Source organism: Dermochelys coriacea, chromosome 13, assembly GCF_009764565.3.
Source record: "Dermochelys coriacea isolate rDerCor1 chromosome 13, rDerCor1.pri.v4, whole genome shotgun sequence".
Taxonomy (NCBI): Eukaryota; Metazoa; Chordata; order Testudines; family Dermochelyidae; genus Dermochelys; species Dermochelys coriacea.
The window spans coordinates 16440756-16461305 of NC_050080.1; the positions used below are offsets into that span (position 1 = coordinate 16440756).

General features: G+C 38.5%; 1 protein-coding gene across 3 annotated transcripts in view; it reads right to left on the reverse strand.

Annotated features, from left to right (window-relative positions):
* PTPN1 (protein tyrosine phosphatase non-receptor type 1) overlaps positions 1-20550 on the reverse strand; it is a 61441-nt gene that overhangs the window by 34513 nt on the left and 6378 nt on the right. The window contains exons 2-3 of one of the 3 annotated variants that reach the window (XM_038369032.2): positions 18579-18645; positions 15618-15741 (exon numbers count right to left, since the gene is read on the reverse strand). The exons of the other annotated variants lie outside the window; for them this stretch is intronic. Coding sequence (XP_038224960.1) covers positions 15618-15656 — 39 coding nt within the window. The 5' untranslated portion in view covers positions 15657-15741; positions 18579-18645. The remainder of the gene's footprint in view (positions 1-15617; positions 15742-18578; positions 18646-20550) is intronic. 3 annotated transcript variants of the gene reach the window in all.

Consider the following 20550-nt stretch of genomic DNA (forward strand, 5'->3'; position numbering starts at 1 on the left):
GTATGAGGCGTTGAGGGAGCAAAGATATGGTCCCTGCTCCACCGAGCTTGGAGTCTAAACTGACCAAACATGAGATTCTTCTCTGATCATTTGCCACTGTTGCTGAACAGATGCAAAATCGTCACGTGAAGAAACATTTTCATGGTTTGGACTCTGCTTGTTCTTTATTATTCTCTGCAAAACTGACTGCTGAATCCATGTACTTTTTTTTTTTTGCGCTACTGCTGGCACTCTGCCATTTATAAAATGAAGTATTTTAAATGCTGACATGGAAACTGAGTAAAAACACAAGAATGGGTCAGATTAAAGGTCCATCTAACACAGTATCCAGTCTTCTGACAGTGGCCAATGCCAGGTGCTTCAGATGGAATGAACAGGTAATCATCAAGTGATCCATCCCCTGTTGCCATTTCCCAGCTTCTGACAAACAGAGGCTAGAGACACCATCGCTGCCCATCCTGGCTAATAGACATTGACGGATCTGTCCTCCATGAACTTATCTAGTTCTTTTTTTGAAGCCTGTTATAGTCTATAGTAGAGTGATGTCAAGGTCATGAATGAAGGGAACAGTAGCTTTTATAAAACCTAAAAAAAACCTAAATGAATTCTTTGCATTGGTCTTCACAGCTGAGGATGCGAGGGAGATTCCCAAACCCAAGCCATTCTGTTTAGGTAACAGATCTGAGGAACTGTCCCAGATTGAGGAATCATTAGAGGAGGTTTTGGAACAAATTGATAAATTAAACAGCAATAAGTCACCAGGACCAGATGATATTCACCCAAGAGTTCTGAAGGAACTCAAATGTGAAACCTCGGAACTACTAACTGTAGTCTGTAACCTATCATTTAAATCAGCTTCTGTACCAGATGACTGGAGGATAGCTAATATAATGCCAATATTTTAAAAGGGCTCTAGAGGTGATCCTGGCAATTACAGACCAGTAAGTGTAACGTCAGTACCGGGCAACTTAGTTGAAACGATAGTAAAGAATAAAATTGTCAGACACATAGAAGAAAATAAATTGTTGGGCAAAAGTCAACATGGTTTCTGTAAAGGGAAATCATGTCTTACTAGTCTATTACAGTTCTTTGAAGGGGTCAAACAAACATGTGGACAAGGGGGATCCAGTGGACATAGAGTACTTAGATTTCCAGAAAGCCTTTGACAAGGTCCCTCACCAAAGGCTCTTATGCAAAGTAAGCTGCCATGGGATAAGAGGGAAGGTGCTCTCATGGATGAGTAGGATAGGAAAGATAAGAAACAAAGGGTAGGTATAAATGGTCAGTTTTCAGAGTGGAGAGAGGTAAATAGTGGTGTCCCCCAAGGGTTTGTTCTGGGACCAGTCCTATTCAACGTATTCATAAATGATCTGGAAAAAGGGGTAAACAGTGAGGTGGCAAAATTTGCAGATGATGCAAAACTACTCAAGATAGTTAAGTCCACCCTAGCAAAGAAACCTGGTTCTGTAATCAATTGTAATCAGTTGCTTACTGACTACAGAACATCTTGCAAAATACCTTTCTGTAAGCATAATGAGTTAGTTGTGTTATACAAGTACTTTTCCCCCAAGAAACTCATTTTCATCTTGTGTAAATCAGACATTTTCAGTCACCATGGCCACAAGTGTTTTGATTTGTGCATGCACTGTTTTGGGCTGATAAGTAACAAGATTGCTGACCTCAAACTTGTCTATTTCTTCCACAGTGATAAATCCTACAGTTATACATTTATAATCAGTTTTAAAAGGTAATCGTGTGGGTACTGTTAAGAACTAAGGACATTCTAAACTAGCTTAGAATAGCAATTTTAGAGTTCCTAGTTTATTCATGGTAGCCTCTCATTACTTTGCATACTGTAAAGCTCCAGAGTTACTTCCCTCTCATAAGCTTTTAAAAGTCTATTTTATTACCAAGTTTTCACAGTATAGTACGGTTATGTAAAATGCCACAGGGTACTTGGACTTTAGAGATTGACCACTATTTTTCCTAAAATGTTTCATTTACAAAAGCACACATTCTTATTTGACAATATAAAGTCAATCTGAAAGTGCCAGAGAGAGAAGAGCCTGTCTTGAAAGGAAAGAGTTCTGATTCATAGCTATTTGCTTAAGAACATATATTTCTGGTTTGACATACAAGTGCAAGGTTTCAGTAATGTGCACAGAAGAGTTAGCAACTATATCTATATAGCAGCTAAATTATGAAATTGACGGATATGAGCATACTTTCCATTGCCAAACCATCTAGGATTTGCAGCAAGACTTTCTGCAATCTCCCTCTACATTTCTATGAAGAAAATAAGTTTTTACTTGGAAGTTCATGGTACTGCATGAGAAACCAAATTATATTCTTTTTAGCCAAACTCCAAATATAAATATTGCATCTGGACCATCTGTCCCAAGGTTCTGCCCAATAAGCTCTTGCAGATGCCAATACTCAAAGGGTGTCATTTTCAAAAGTGCTTAGTGTTGACTTAACTCTCCTTCCATTCAAGTTAATAGCAAAACGTCCATTGATTTCAGTGGAAGCGTTAGACCAATGCTGAGCATTTGAAAATCCCATCCTAAATTCTTAAGAATGAGTATTAAAATGGAAATATTGGTAGTTCGTGTACTAGATTCACCCTTTATTAATAACCTTTTTGCAAAATAAGACAACCCAAGAGAAATGGCTCATTATTAAAATTACTTGATGAAGGCTACTAAATGTAAAAAAAGGTGCTATCAGACTGTTGAGCCATCTGGCATCCTCAGAACAGTTTTTCCTTAGTTAAAATGAACTGATGTAATACATGAATCAGGGTGTTACAAACAGGGCAGGTGGGAGGGGAGAGAGAATAACCAATGCAAACCGCTATACTCTTATCCTCTCTGGGTTAAAAAAATTAAATTATATATAAAACCCACCAATAAAATCTGTGTTAAACCCTTGAAAACATGTTCCATAGACTCTCTATGGATAGTAATTTCATGTTCTAATAATAAATCACTACTGTTATATTCTTATCGACCACCTGATCAGGACAGCGATAGTGACGATGAAATGCTAAGGGAGATTAGAAAGGCTATCAAAATAGAGAACTCAATAATAGTGACAGGTTTCAGAGTAGCAGCCATGTTCGTCTGTATTCGCAAAAAGAAAAGGAGGACTTGTGGCACCTTAGAGACTAACAAATTTATTTGAGCATAAGCTTTCGTGAGCTACAGCTCACTTCACGAAAGCTTATGCTCAAATAAATTTGTTAGTCTCTAAGGTGCCACAAGTCCTCCTTTTCTTTTTTCAATAATAGTGGAGGATTTCAATTATCCTCATATTGACTGGGTACATGGTCACCTCAGGACGAAATGCAGAGAAAAAATTTCTCGATACTTTAAATGACTGCTTCTTGGAACAGCTGGTACAGGAACCCACAAGGGGAGAGGCAACTCTTGATCTAGTCCTGATCAGAGCGCAGGATCTGGTCCAAGAGGTAACTAACATGACCGCTTGGAAATGGTGACCATAATATAACAACATTTAACATTCCTGGGATGAGAAGAACACCTCAACAGCCCAACACTGTGGCATTTAATTTCAGAAAGGAGAACTATGAAAAAATGAGGAGGTTAGTTAAACAGAAATTAAAAAGGTACAGTGACTAGAGCGAAATCCCTGCACGCTGCATGGACACTTCTCAAAGACACCATAATAGGAGGCTCAACTTAAAATGTATACCCCAAATTAAAAAACACTGTAAAAACAAAAACAAAAAAAAGCCACTATGACTTAACCACCATGTAAAAGAAGCAGTGAGAGATAAAAAGGCATCATTTAAAAAGTGGACATCAAATCTTAGTGAGGTAAATAGAAAGGAGTATAAACACTGCCAAATTAAATGTAAAAATGTCAGAAGAAAAGCCAAAAAGGAGCCTGAAGAATGGCTAGCCAAAAACCAGAAACTCAAAAAGGTAATAATGTTTTTTAAGTACATCAGAAGCAGGAAGCCTGCTAAACAACCAGTGGGGCCCCGCATGATCGAGATACAAAAGGAGCACTTAAAGATGATAAAGTCATCACAGAGAAACTAAATGAATTATTTGCTTCAGTCTTTATGGCTGAGGATGTTAGGGAGATTCCCAAACCTGAACAGTCTTTTGTAGGTGACAAATATGAGAATTGTCACAGACTGAAGTGTTGCTAGGAGGAGGATTTGGAATTAATTGAGAAACTTAACAGTAACAAGTCACCAGGACCAAATGGCATTCACCCAAGACTTCTGAAAGAACTCAAATGTGAAATTTGAACTATTAACCATGGTTTGTAATCCGTCCTTTAAATCAGCTACTGTACCCAATAACTGGAAGATAGCTAATGTAGCACCAATATTTAAGAAGGGCTCTAGAGATGATCCTGGCAATTACAGACCGGTAAATCTAACGTCAGTACTGGGCAAATTAGTTGAAACAATAGTAAAGTATAAAATTGTCAGACACATAGAAGAACAAAATTGTTGTGCAAAAGTCAACATGGTTTCTGTAAAGGGAGATCAGGTCTTATTAATCTATTAGAGTTCTTTGATGGGTCAACAAACATGTGGACAAGGGGGACCCAGTGGCCATAGTGTACTTAGATTTCCGGAAAGCCTTTAACAAGGTCCCTCACCAAAGGCTCTTATGTAAATTAAGTTGTTATGGGATAAGAGGGAAGATCCTTTCATGGACTGAGAACTGATTAAAAGACAGGGAACAAAAGGTAGGAATAAATGGTAAATTTTCAGAATGGAGAGGGGTAACTAGTGGTGTTCCCCAAGGGTCAGTCCTAGGACCAATCCCATTCAACTTATTCATAAGTGATCTGGAGAAAGGGGTAAACAGTGAGTGGCAAAGTTTGCAGATTAAATAATTTTATTAAGAAAATGTTGAAGTAAAAAGAAAATGGTACAGAGTTTAGGCATAGAAGTTTCTGGTTATCAGGGAATAAGGTACAGATTATCAAGGGGTGCGAAGTTCAGTTTAGGAGCGGGTGGCATAAGGAATACATAATCTGCAATCTCCCTGATTGGGGGTAAAAGTTTAACGGGTCAAAGTACAGACACTGAGATATGGGGGTATGTTGTCCATATAATGACTACGTTCAGGTGTGGAGTATAATGAGCGGGTACGATGATGAGGATGGACCTACCCTCATTTGGTGGGATTTAATGTTCAGTGAGTTTATGGTTCCAGTTCATATGGTCCAAAGGAAAAAAAAAAAGTCTCAGTTCCTTTCCCATGGTTGATGCACGATGTTGTACCGGCTCACACCTCCTGGTACTGTTGGTGGCCAATGATGTGTTCGATGTAGATGTCCCTGGACCATAAGATTGTGTCCGAGACCATGAGGTGCCGCATGAGCCGTGCATGCGGTCGACCGATCCTGCAGGTCCACAGCACACGCTTGTTGCAGGGGTCCCAAGCGCCCAGGGCTCCGACAATCAGGGCATCCATCTGAACCTCATAGCCCTTCGCTCTCAGGCTGTTGGCCGGGGGTGGGGGGCGTATTTTTCCAGCTTACAAGCTCGGGATTCGTGGAAAGCCGGGGTCCTGTTCTCAAAGGAGACCGTGACGTCGATGAGGATGATCTTTTTCTGGTCCTCATTGGTGACTACCACGTCAGGTCGCAACTGGCTGTCCGTCCCGGGGATGGTGGAGTTCACGGCGACCTCCCCCAGGCACGGTGCGATGGCTTTCACCAGGCGATCCTGGATGGCGTTGTGGCGCAGCTGCCAGGCTCTGAGTGGGGCTTGCAGCTGCACAGGATGTGGGGCAGCGTCTTGTTGGAGTAGCCGCACTTCCTGCGACGCTCGTCTCGGTTCCCGTGGCGGATGGCTCTGTTGAGCGGGACGCAGTTGAGCTGGGCATGGTGGATGAACCGCCAGTCGGCGAAATGGGTGAAGCTGCCCCCGGCGAGGAAGTGGTTGCTGGCATCCCACTTGCTGGTAAGTTCAAAGACTTTACCCTGGTCTGGTTTACGCTTCAGAGTTTCCATGTACAACGAGTGGATGGCCGCCTTCAGGGTCCTCTCCAGCATGCCCCGGCGCTTGGGGTGATGGTGTTGTCGTCGGACCTGATCTGTGGCACCAGGACTCCCAGTTCCTGGCGCTCCTTGCACCACTCCCAGCGGCAGCCGATGCGCTTCCCCAGGCGACATGTGGCATTGTGAGCGCGGGACTACAGCGAAGCGATGTCACCACCGTCCTGTCCAAATTCGCCATCCAGAGAACCGCTCAGGAATCTGGCAGTGTCTTGGTTGGTGGGGGCTCTGCTGATCCGCTTCTTTGTTGCATCATGGAGGGAGTTTGCTGCTATGTTCCTTACCATGGCGTCGGGACACATCAGCAGGCGGAAGGCGTACCAAACTGCTCAAGATAGTTAAGAGCAAAGCAGACTGAAGAACTTCAAAGAGATCTCATAAAATGAAGCAACTGGGCAACAGAATGGCAAATGAAATTTAATGTGGATAAATGTAAAGTAAACCTGAAGAGGTTGTGAAGGCTAGGACTATAAACACTGTTTAAAAGAGAACTGGATAAATTCATGGAGGTTAAGTCTATTAATAGCTATTAGCCAGGATGGGTAAGGAATGGTGTCCCTAGCTTCTGTTTGTCAGAGGGTGGAGATGGATGGCAGGAGAGAGATCACTTGATCATTACCTATTAGGTTCACTCCCTCTGGGGCACCTGGCATTGGCCACTTTTGGTAGACAGGATACTGGGTTGGATGGACCTTTAGTCTGACCCAGTATAGCCATTCTTGTTTTCTTAAAACAAGATATTTTAGGGTCTAGTGAATGCTTGTGACATAAAAGACTATGAACTTGTTAAATTTTTCACTCAGACTGATCACTCAATACTCTGAAATACTACACAACTGAAGTCAAAGGTTGAAGGATGAGAATCTTTACATTTATTTCTTAAGCACATGCAAATGTAACTATTTTCATAACTTCAATCTTGAATTGACTAGGCTAGCAGTACACTCTTTGAAGGCTAAAATAAGCCATTTAGGTTTAACAGATCTGCACAACTCCCAATATTAACAGGATAAAAATCTTGTCAGTACTAGGTATAGCACACCTCATACTTTGAGGATATCAATGCCAGTAATATCAGTACTATTTTCATACTTGGAACACCACTACAGAACACACCATATAGTCAAGAGTTCCAATTTTCTTTCCTCTTGCATAAAAATAAAGTATCTAAAACTATGAGATCTTATAGAGACAGTATTAAAAATATACAGGAAAGGGAGTCTCAAACTTTTAAATAGGAAGTTGTGAACATATTAAAATAAGATGCAGACTTTACAGCTAAGACTTTTGCAGCATACATTGGTCTATTAGTTAACTTACACAAAGGGGTGAAGATAATTTGAGTTTTCTACAGATTTGCTTTAAAGACTTAAAAAAAACCCAACACACTAGCGAAGTGTTTCTGAATATCAGATAAATCAATACAGGATGATGGGCTGTAGCACCATTACACTCCAGCATGCAAGAGGATTTCCCTTTTTTACACTGTTCATTTCTTCTGGTTGAAATTCTGTGGTATTTTAGTGTTTTACAATCTATGGAGTAAGAGTGCTCTACTGCAAACTTAACCCTCAGCTAATGTCCAATGGTAAACAGCCGAGGTAGGCCCTATTTGTAGAGACGGAGGTATTGTCAGACCGTTAGTAAAAACCATCATAGCATTATTAGGATATTCAAATCCACATTTTAAAAATGGAGTGCATGCACAATTAGCAGGATTACACATGCATTTTGTTCATGCACATGCAATAACTCACCCTCGCTATTATAACAGACCCAGCAAAGATGCACACTTTAAACTAGCAGTTTTTCATTACATTCCCTAGATCTGAATTTACAGGTTTTAGGTAGTTTTTATTTAGGTAACTGTTTAAAAATAAATACTTGGAGTTTATTGGTTAACTAGCTTTATCACTCATTCTTTGACCAAGCTTAAAGATCAAAGAGAGAGAGAGAGAGAGAGAGAGAGAGAGAGAGAGAGAGAGAAGAAACCATTACACTACAAAATGGCATGGACAGTTAAATTTATTCGTAAATCTATTTTGTAGCATATTTCTGCTGATCCTGAAAAATATGGAGAAACATGGGCATTCAATTATTACTTAAATATGCAAGTTTGGAATGCAAATTTAAGTACTTGTTGCAAGCAGATTTCAAGTTATTGAATGGTGCCCTCTTCCATGTTACCAAATCACTTATGCAGTTCACACTAAATCCGCCTGGGAATAAAAAGGACTGCTGGATTAGGATTATTCCCGTTTTCCCATTTGTGCCTTTATACTTTTATAAAAGATTAAGGCTTTCTTTTAGATTATTATAACAGATAAACTTAAGTTGTGTGCACTTGAAGATGAATATTTAGAGCATTGTAAACTCTGTTCTAAGAAAAATCAATACTTTTCCTGAAGAGAAACAAAAATGTAAACATTGAATCCTATAAATGGAGATATAAAGCACCACAGTTCACATAAGCCTAGTTGCACCTTACAGAAGAGAACTAGCTTCTCTTATATGCTTCTAAATATAATATAAATTTAAATTCTTAATTTCTTTAGGCTAAAATTCTATGCTTTTTGCTACAGAGAGCAGGCTTCCATTGAAAATTAAATATAAATTCCAGTTCTGTATGAGATCAACAATAGACTCCGAATACCTTGCTCCAGCTATGACTGACAAGCAGCTTAAGATATTTCCTTAGAAAGACAAAACCAGCTACTTCACAAAAGTACAATGAAAACAGGCTATATTCTTGCCTCTTATTCTACATTTAATTTAGCATTAAATATGTAATTTACAAAGTGATAAACAACTAGTATACAGAAACCATAGCAAGAATAAGGGAAAGGTACATCTACTATGGTGATGGCACCATATACATATCCTATATACACACAGACCCTATTCATGTAAGTGTGTTAATTCAGGTTAAAATAGTAGTGAAGACAAGGAAACTGAACATTTAACTCTGGTTGAACTGGAGCTGCTAACCCCAGGATCCCCTATAGGCTCTGTCTAAACCTGCTAACTTGAATTAAAAGCTAAGTTGCCTTATCTTCACTGCTATTTTAACCTGAGTTAGCTAACACAAGCTAAGAATGCACTTTTTTTGGGCAACGTAGACATGCCCATTTCTCTCTCAGGGTCTTATGCATTTCCTTCACCTGAAGGATGGAAGCATCCTGGATTCAAACAATGATTCTGGTGCTAAATAGGGATGTCCTGATGTTAAGAACAGTCCTTCACAGACACACTAATAAATTAGGGCACCACTGTAACACTCCAGTACATTAAAGATAAAAACAGGACTAGATATATTTCAAAGTAGCAGCCGTGTTAGTCTGTATCTGCAAAAAGAAAAGGAGTACTTGTGGCACCTTAGAGACTAACAAATTTATCTGAGCATAAGTTTTCGTGAGCTACAGCTCACTTCATCGGAGGCATGTAGTGGAAAATACATGCCTCCGATGAAGTGAGCTGTAGCTCACGAAAACTTATGCTCAAATAAATTTGTCAGGACTAGATAAGCCAACCATGCATGGGATTTTTTTAGTTGTTTTCTTCATGCTAATAATTCAGATTTGTGAGTTGAAAGCAGGTTACACAGGACAGATAGATCATGAAATGAGAAAGTGTTTATGCTATTAGCATGGTGTCCAAAGCAATTTACCAAGGAACACCACTCTGCAAAGCCAAATGACTAGCAACAACTTGTACGTCTCCAAAGAGAGTTCCCTAAATATAGAGATGCAACTGCTATTACTTCCCTTTACTCTTTTACAGTCCAGACCACACTGCCATGCCCATTCCACCACACCCTGCAACGTGACTAGTGTCTTGCTCATAAAATTCCACTTCCTGTCAGCATTGGCTGATATCAGCTCCCAAATTATAAAGCATGTTTAAGCAAGATTACTACAAACTCCTGTTAGCAGTGCTAGTATTTAAAGAAGTCCCCTGAATAAAAAGTACGCAGTACATCCACCTCCAGAAACATCTTACTTAAGAATGCAAATAAAAACAAAAGGGTAAACATATAGGTAAAAAAAAAATGCTCAGACATCTTAAATTAAAGATTACCAGGCACACAATAGTGTCCGTGGATGATTAACTACTAAGCTTACACATAAGTGAAGTAGCATATTTTGCTAGAAGTGGAGATGGGAGCGTTGTGTATTTAATGGCAGATTCAAAGCCTAGAGAACCAAAAGCACAGGAATTTACATATATAAAGTCTCTGATATGGAGAATGCACACTGTAGGGAAGGTTTTACAATTAAGAGCCCTTACAGGATAGGCAAAAGACCTTAAAATTCTGAAGTTCACACAGCACAGGTATCATAGTAACATCTGAGAAAATTTGGAATTATTTGTTTTTTTTGGATAACTACTGACAGAAGCACCACTAATTTAAGTAGCGGTATTAACTTATTTACTGCTATTAAAGCCATCACAACAGTGGCACATAAGTCTCTGTGAGCAGCACAAGTGACTCATCTTTGCATAGTCCAGAACATAACAGATGCAGAAGAAAAAACTAAGGAACTTCCTTTCCTGTTGAGTCTGGTTTAATCCTGGAAGGGATCATCTTTTTCTGCCTCTGTACAGAGCATAACAAAATGGGTCTCTAGTCCATAAATGATACACTACAACTTAGGTGTAATGCTTTGCATCTAGGAAGCTCAGGTATGCTTTTTGATTAAATACACTCATTCCATAAGAAGATTTTCCTTTGCTCTGCATCCTTCTTGACACTTTCAAAATACAATTATAAAAACATCACTTTCTACAATAGTAAGCCTACGTAACCTAGCATCAGAAAACATTTAAAATCTTAATCTCCCAAAGTATTCCAAATCTTCCATATCTAGGGAAAGCATATTGAACTTTGCAACATTCTCTTAAAGTTGATATCTAGGGTTACTTCAGACCAGGGACAAGGCAGCAAGTTCAAAAGCGGAGGTAGCTCTCACAGGGTGCCTTGCCACTCTTATGAGTGGTATGCCAGCTGTGGTGGTTGTGTTGATCTCAATTGTGGCAGCATTAGTTTATTGGTTTGGGGCTTCAGACCGTGCCATCATTTTGTTGTGGGAAGCATCTGATGAGCCCTCCCCTTCTCCAATCCATGTAGCCACTGCTACCTCTACCCCCCTTCTGCCTCAGCATGCCACCTCAAGAAACTACTAGGCACTTTCTTATACATACTACATTTTTATGACTTAGCTTTTAGCCTCTGAGTTCATGGCTGCAGAGTCTACAGTAACAGCTCTACTAGAGCACACGATGACTAAGCAACCCCTGTCACTGGCAAACTCTTTGCTTTATACTACTGGCTGGAAACCACCGCCTCTTTGTTCTGACAAGTCCTCTTGGCAACACTCATTGACAAAGATGTGGACTCAGCAGTTGAGTAATACTGGCAGAGCACTTGAATCACAGAGGTGCAAGTGCTGGATCACAGCAGAAGTTATCCTTCAGGTACTTACTGTGCTTTAAGTTTTATGTTACTTATGAAACAGCATCAATAACAGAAGACTTGAGCTACACTTATGTGATGCTTCTGGAGAAGATCAATATTGGTGATTTAACTAGCACAGTTTTCATCAAGCTCTTCACTACTTCTTGTGAACCTGGCATGCTATCACCACCATTATCCGACACACAGAAGTAGGCAAATAGCAGCTTGTGTGGAAAACTTTCCTTTATCAGAAGTTTAGCAAAGAAACATTGCTCTGTGGTTCAGTCAGCTGTGTAAAGGAGAACAAGGATAGTTTGAGAACTTCTAGACCAGGGCAGTAGTTGCTGAAATACATTTGTACTTATCAGTTGTAATATTTCCTTCATTTTGAGGAGCTTTTTTAATTGGAAAAAAGTGCCCATGTTATGCATATAGTTTTTATGTTTAAGATGCAATTTAGTATTTGTACAATTCTCCCTCCAACTTCCATCCCTCTCCCAACTTCATCCTCTTGCTATCCCAGTCAGTCAGTGTTTTTGTGTCAAAAGCCATAAGCTTATTTTTCCCTCCACTGGCCTGCACCTTGTGCAATCATTTACACCTGCCAGAAGTGGGTGTAAAATGCTACCAGTCAGAATGGTAGCAATTTATACCCATTTCACACTAACTTTACACAGGTGTAAATGACTGTACACTGTGCAGGGCAGTGGAAAAAAAACAGGCCTCATGTAATAATGGAATTGAGATCATCTGAACCAATATGGGTTATTTGTCTTGCCAGCAAAAGGAAGTAGAATCTATCTTAGTTGAAAGATTCATTTTAAAAATAGATCTTATCTATTTTCCTTGTGATCACACTTAAAGGTCACACTGTTTATAATACTGGAACCTGCTGCTGTGGAATTACAGGATGATATAAACAAGTAATTTTCCTTGAAATGTGTACAAGAAAAAGAAAGGGCTATGAGAACATTACTCTATGTCGACCACTTACTCCTGTCCCACAAAGAATCTGACAAACAGAACAGCTTTTTAGTTAATGCTGTGAGACCTTCTATATTTGGTAAACTGAGCACCTCAGTGGAAATGTGAAGTTCTGAGCTAGAAGGCAAGAAAAAGCATCTGAAAGATCAAGACCAGAAGAGCATTCATTTTTAACCTAATCAACCTAGTCATCAATAACTGTGCTTTGAAAATAAGTGAATCCAATGAGATAGTAAAAAATGGTACATTTTCTGTTTACCAGTTTTCTTTCTGCCCTTAACTGTATCCATGCAGCTCCACTAACATTACTGGGGCTATGTTGTGAAACCAATGGCATAATTTGCCTCACACTTATTTTTAAAAAAATGGGGAGATTCAAATTTCTTACACAAGAGGGGAAAAACATTGATATACACACTTAACCCTGATTAAATTCCTGATGCCTAGGACCAATATCCTCTGAGGTGGGACCTTAACCCTCACTGAACATTTTACCCTCCTGTAGCAAAGGTGCCTTTCTTCTTTTGTCTCTTGGTTTGTGTTTGCAGTGCATTCACCAGAACCAACAGCTGAGTCAGCTATAGCTTCAGATGGTGGGAGTAGCAGTTGTATGCACAGAAGGAACACAAAGATACTGCTATGGAAGGGAGGAGACAATGCTATGGAAAATAGTAAGCTGCATGCACTGTGCAGCAACTATCTCTTGAAGGAGAAATGGGGAAAAAAAGAAAATAAAGAGCTACCTTACTGCCTGACTCTCCTATCAAAGCAGGAAGCAACTGTAAAGAGACAAGATGATGCCCAAATGTTCGAGAGGAGGAATACAGCCTTAGTCTGCAAGCATGACAATCTCTGAAATAGGCTTCCATAATGTAAATACTGACATATTAACAGCACTTGCATCTAAACCAAGTTATCTGGGTATCTATTGTGGCTTTTAGTTTTCATTAAATCCAGCTCTTAACCCATTTCTCTTCTCCATCCCCAAAATAAGTCTGTCCAGCTAAATAGAAGAACATTTGTCTCACAGTTTTTCCATTCAAAGGATTAACTCTTTGAAAACTGCAAAGATATATGCCTTAAACCAGTACTTTAAAAAGACTCTTCTTAAAAGGTTAAGACAACATTTGGTTTACCATAACTGAGTGGATAGGAACAGATAATAGGTAGTTGGTGAAGAGGCTATGAATCTCCACATGAGACACAGAACAGTCAGGAGCAATGACAATTTGTCATGGCACTCTTTTTTAGAGCTAAAATCTATTCATTTTTTCAGATATTAAAAAAAAGTGATCAGTCATAGGTTCTGTTAACATTTCCACAAACTCTGATGCCCTTTACCACCTCACTACTCATGAGGTGGAAGGGCAATAACAACTCATGGAAATAATTTGGTTAACATTTGATATTTTAGCACTTCAGCTTGTTTGAGGTGGAAAATGGAACTAACTTCCCCAAAGATAAAACAAAAAGGCCTCTCATTTAAAAACATCTTTTGGAAGATCTTGCAATATGCTGTCTAAATAGATCTTCCACTATCTTCCCCTATTCTCCTTCTCAACATGTTAAGATCTGTCATGCCAGTACAAAGAACCTTCTTTTAAGTTAGCTCTCATATTCTTGAATTTCCCTGCTTTCCTGGCATATCGTCAAAGTCAACTGCATCCAATTCTATGATCCCACTTCTTAGCATTAGGTTAATCTTACCAATACTGCTTTATAATTTGGTTTTCACAAAGTATCTTCCATAGTTTAGAAAACTAAATACTCCTATGAACTTAACGATTTTTGGACAACATATTAATCTACATTGATCTTACTACACAGTCCAGTTAGTTGAGAACATGGTGTCTGTCAGAATGCTTTCTGCCCTTCTCATTTTTAATTAGACAAAGAACAGATTGCCAAACTCTCATCTGTCAAACTGAATTTTTAGCAGAGTCAAAGCTCTTTAGATGCCAAATCATTCAAAAGAGGTAGGACTGTGAAACTATCCTAGCCCTCAAATTTTGAATCTCTTGATTTCTCTTTTTAAAATCTGTATAACTAGGCAGTTCATTGTGGTGTGGAATCCTTCCCCACTGAGCTAGTTAGCTATTTAGTAGTTTTCATTTGCTGTGTACATTGTATGAAATCTCTTCTGTTTTCAGCCATTATACATTATGAAGTTCAATAGCAAAGACTGAAAATAGTAAATGGCATACAAACTAGTTCGGTGGTTAGCTTTTTGCTCTACATAACTACTTTATGCACAGTCTCCTCTCCTATCTATATTAGTTACTATGTTTGGATTCTGTCAAGTTCAACTTTGCTGCAAAGTTCTATTATTTATGCCTGACACTGACTTTGTGAAGCTTTGGTCATTGGGGGTGAGAGAGAGAGAGAGAGAAGGGAAAATTAAAATGCTTTAAGAATACACAAATAAGCATTTGTTTTTTCCACCAAATGCATCCGATGAAGTGAGCTGTAGCTCACGAAAGCTTATGCTCTAATAAATTTGTTCGTCTCTAAGGTGCCACAAGTACTCCTTTTCTTTTTGCGAATACAGACTAACACGGCTGCTACTCTGAAACAAATAAGCATGGTAATGTCACTGATTTAAAATTAAAGCATGGTATAGAAGTCTAAAATTATGTTTTATCCAAGTCAGAGATACTTCATCTCATGCTCTGCCGACAAAACTATACCTCAAAGTAGCATGTCAAGCAGAATGTTAGGCGTTTCACATCTGGTAATTAAAAATGTAGATGAACTATTTTGCTGCCGTTCTCTGTCACAGCCTGTGTGCAGCAACACAGCACGTTTGGCTCTATTCAAATTTAAGTTAACGCTTTCTGGTGCACAGAAGTTAGTCACTTAAAACTAACCTCCATACCCATATAAAGGAACAACTGTTCATTTGGTTGCAACCCCAGATAATACAAAGCAATTGCTAAGATCTGAAATCCAAGTATGTCTCTCTCTTCATATTGCTTGTTCCCCCAATGTGAAATTGTTACTCAATTGCTGTAGAAATATAAAATGTGGTAGAGTAGAAAGGAGGGGAAAGAGCACTAAAAAAGTGATACTGGGCAAATTTTGAACCTATGGACCCTACTATCTTTCACTTAAATGCACTCAAACTCACTCCTTCAAAGCTTTGAATCATCAGTTGCCGGTGAAGCATCTCTCCAATTCAAACCAGCACTTCATGGACTTTGTCTTTGAATTAGACGGCAAGAGCCTGTTGGATAGGAACTATTTCTTACTACCTGGAAAGCATAAGGAAAGCCATTTAAAGCATGTACAGAATTTTCCTGGAGCATTCACTACATAAGATCAGATGAATGCTGCTGGTATACAATTTACTCGTAAGTTGCGTAACATATTAACATGGAAAATTCTCACCTCTTTTGCCAGTTACTTCTTATACTCCAGCTTAATAATGCTGTGATTTCTGAAACTATAGCCTTCCTAAACAGAATAGCAAAGAGCCTTGCTGGTTAGTATACTGATCTATTTCCAGATGGGTGGTATACATTTTCCTATTACCGCTGACAGAATCACATGGATTTCTGAGCTGCTTTTATCATATACTACAAGAAGAGGTTTGAGAGAAGCTGTTGAATCTTCACTTGGGTGTATGGAGAATATATCTAAGTTTCATTATTGATTAAAAAAAACTAGACATTTGTGCATCCTGCCTACCAAACCACCACATGTAGGCACTCCGATTCTATATCATACTGCCTCTCGCAGTAAGCTAGCGAGGGCGTGTCTACTGGCTCTGGAAAGAAACTGTTTCACAATGATTGGTCAACTTGTTTCCAATGCAAGACACTAAATCCCAATTTTAAATTGTTGTAAACAGTCAATTAAAAAAAATTTTAACACCAAAACCTACAGATTAGATCTATTTTTAATGCATTAGATTGCTTTGAATAAATTTCTTTACTCACCACGTAATTTCCTCTCTAAATTTTTATACTGCACTCATACTACAGCATTTTACAAATCAATATTTACACAGAATAATGCAATTCCTATGATTTAGATTCCTCTCTCTATACTTGATACATCTGGTTCATTGTTTTGTGTGCAGCTGACTCCTCCTTTCCTTGTTGAGGACGTTAAGGAAAACTAGGCTAAAGCAATAAGAGAAAAGTAGGGCTGTCAAGTGAGTAAAAAAATTTATCACGATTAATCACACTGTTAAACAGAATACCATTTATTTAAATATTTTGGATGTTTTCTACATTTTCAAATAAACGGATTTCAATTACAACAGAACAAAATACACTGCTCTATAGTTATTTTTATTACAAATATTTGTGCTGTAAAAACAAGAAATAATATTTTTCAATTCACTTCATACAAGTACTGTAATACAATCTCTATCATGAAAGCTGAACTTACAAATGTAGAATTATGTACAAGGAAAAAAACCTGCATTTAGAAATAAAACAAAATGTAAAACTTCAGAGCTTACAAGTTCATTCAGTCCTACTTCTTGTTCAGCCACTCAGACAAACTAGTTTGTTTACATTTGTAGGAGATAATGCTGCCTGCTTCTTTTTACAATGTCACCTGAAAGTGAGATTTGCATGGCAGTGTTGTAGCTGGAGTCGCAAGATATTTACGTGTGGTAGTGATTCATATGTCCCTTCATGCATCAGTCCAGAGGATATGCGTCCATGCTGATGATTTGTTCTGCTCAATAACGATCCAAAGCAGTGCAGACTGACTGACGCATGTTCACTTTCATCATCTGAGTCAGATGTCACCAACAAAAGGTTGAATTTTTTCTTTTATTGGTGACTCAGGTTCTGTAGTTTCCACATTGGAGTTTTGCTCTTTTAAGAATTCTGAAAAAATGCTCCACACCTCGTACCCCTCAGATTTTGGAAGGCACTTCAGATTCTTAAATCTTGGGTCAAGTGCTATAGCTATCTTTAGAAATCTCACACTGGTACCTTCGAGTTTTGTCAAATCTGCTGTGAAAGTGTTCTTAAAACGAACATGAGCTGGGTCATCAACCGAGACCGCTATCACATGAAATATATGGCAGAATGTAGGTAAAAAAAGAGCAGGAGACATACTATTCTCCAAGGAGTTCAATCAAAATGTAATTAATGCCTTTTTTTTTTAAACGAGCGTCATCAGCATGAAAGCATGTCCTATGGAATGGTGGCTGAAGCACAAGGAGCATATGAATGTTTAGCATACCTGGCATGTAAATACCTTGCAATGCCAGCTACAAAAGTGCCAGGCCAACGCCTGTTCTCACTTTCAAATGACATTGCAAGTAAGAAGCCGGCTGCATTATCTCCCATGAACGTAAACCAACTTGCTTGTCCGAGTGACTAGCTGAACAAGTAGTAGTACTGAGTGGACTTGTGGCTCTCCAGTTTTACATTGTTTTGTTTTTGAATGCAGTTATGTAACAAACAAAAAAAAAAATCTACATTTTTAAGTTGCAATTTCTTTATTGTGAAAGTGCATTAGGGTATTTGTATGAGGTGAATTGAATAATACTATTTCTTTTGTTTATCATTTTTACAGTGCAAATATTTGTAATAAAAGTATAAAGTGAGCACTGTACACTTTGTATTCTGGGTTGTAATTGAAATCAATATATTTTAAAATGTAGAAAAAAATCCAAAAATATTTATAATTTCTACTGGTCTTCTATTGTTTAACAGTGCAATTAATCGTGACTATTTTTTTTTAAACCATGATTAATTTTGAGTTAATTGCATGAGTTAACTGCGATTAATCGACAGCCCTAGAGAAAAGTGAAATTTACAGTGGCAAGATCTCTGATCACACTCCAGAAGGGAGATCCACAGTGTTGGGCCAGTCACCATGAAAGGCCTGTTCCTCGTCACAAATTTAACCCTTGCAGTTTAAGATTTCATAGTTCACGCAGAATGCTGTTGTTGATAGAGAATGTGTGCTTAGCTGTCTAAGACTAAAGTAATGGAATGTGTAGATACTGTTACACCTGCCAATGACAAAAGTACATTAAACGACTTGGAAAGTGGTCATCTAGTTCCACTGAAACCAATGTTCATCTAGTTCCACTGAAACCAATATTTTCAGAGCTTGCCTTGTACAGCGACAGTTTTAGACTTCTTGCAGAAAGGCTTTTCAATAATCATGTACATCCTCTACACCTAGAGAAGAAAGCAGAAAGGATATTATTTTTCATCTTCCCCCACTGTCGAAGAGCTGGGTACTTTTTCCTTATTAAACCACAATCATACAAATGATACTTGAACTTGAAGTGAAGCACAGAACTTAACAGACACTTGTGTATGCATGACAAATTATTCAAGGGGGACAGTGGTCAAGTTGAACTTCAGGAGGTTGTTTTGTTTGTTTTTTTAATTAAAAAAGGGATTTTTTTCTGAATTTCTTAATCTTCATTTATTGATGAAAAAACTGGTTTTATCTTCCAATATTTGTGATTTTTTTTTCTTAAGAACAGCAAACATTTAGGGTAGGATGACCAGACAGCAGGTTTGAAAAATCGGGACGGGGTAGAGGATAATAGGCGCCTGTATAAGACAAAGCCCCAAATATTGGGACTGTTCCTATAAAATCGGGACATCTGGTCACCCTAATTTAAGGTAATTAAATCAGTAGCATCTGCTTTCCCGTAAGTGACAGGAATGGTACACTGCAATTCTCAACAACTATTACATATGCTAACAGTTTTATTTTGAAAATAATGAAGTTTTACATTTATAAATTATATAAACGTGCACATTTAAAGTGTTTAGAGATGCCAAAGCCCTTGGACAATCCCCATACATGTTTGCTTTTTCTTTTTTTTTAAATTTAAATCAGCGTCAGTTTACGGTAACCCCTTTCCTGTGAAAATAAATTACACACACACACACACACACACACACACACACACACTCTCCAAGAAATAGTCCTTTTAAAAATAGCAGCATAAAGTAAAAATTGGTATTAAAACAAACCCAGGGACATTTTAACTAGCCATTCAAATTATTTTTAAAAAATGCTTTTAAAAACACGTGTGTGCCAATGTTTATCAGTCTCAATTTTAATGAGATGTAGCCTCCTACTCAGTCCACATTCTCAAACACTTCCTCACTCAGTACAGAAAGGCTATTCCTCTGACAGAGACAAAAAGTCCTCTGTTCTGAGAGAAGAAAACTCAGTTGTAAAGCAAGCGACAATGGTCAAAGGAGAAAATCCCTGTATGATGTATAACTCCCTCTATTATAGCAGCTCAGCATTACAACAGAATGGTGTTAGGGCTCATGATTACTATTTATAAGTACCTGATACGCCACTCACTTGCAGATTATGCCTACTGCATTATTATTTGTCTTGCTTGTATTTTTCTGGCATAAGTAGTAAATGGTCGTGTTGTCTTGGCAAACTTATGGTACAATTCTGTTCCCATTGAAATCCATGGCCAAACTCCCATTGACTTCAATGGGAGCAGGATCAGTAAGAGTTGTTTCTTCCCCCCCCCCCCCACACTACATTAATTAGGTCTCAAATCACAGGTGCTTTATAAATCAGTTTCACTACGGATATCTAGTTACTGAGTATAATTCCATTTTACAAGTGGAAAAAACAGGAGGTACAGCTGTTAATTTGCTTGCCAAAGGACACGAATTTAGCAGCGAAACTGGTGACAGAACTCAGGTCTCCCAACTTTCAACCTTGTGCCCCCTATCCTCTGGGCCATGCTCTTATCCCACTGTGAAAATGACATGTACATAAAAACGGCCACACTAGGTCCGACCAACAGTCCATCTAACCTAGTATCCCATCTTTTGATAGCAGACAGTGCCACGCACTTCAGAGAGAATGAACAGAACAGGACAATTATCGAGTGATCATCCCTGGTTGTCTAGTCCGTTACAAATATCCGAGCCTGGTTTGATGCATACAGAGTCCAACATATCAAAGCATTTTGCAACACTTGGACAGTAACCACTTGTAAATTCAGATACTGGATTGCAACTACTATTCCAAATCATATCCAGTATAATACACCAAATCAACATTCATACAAGAGTCAGAATTGACACTCC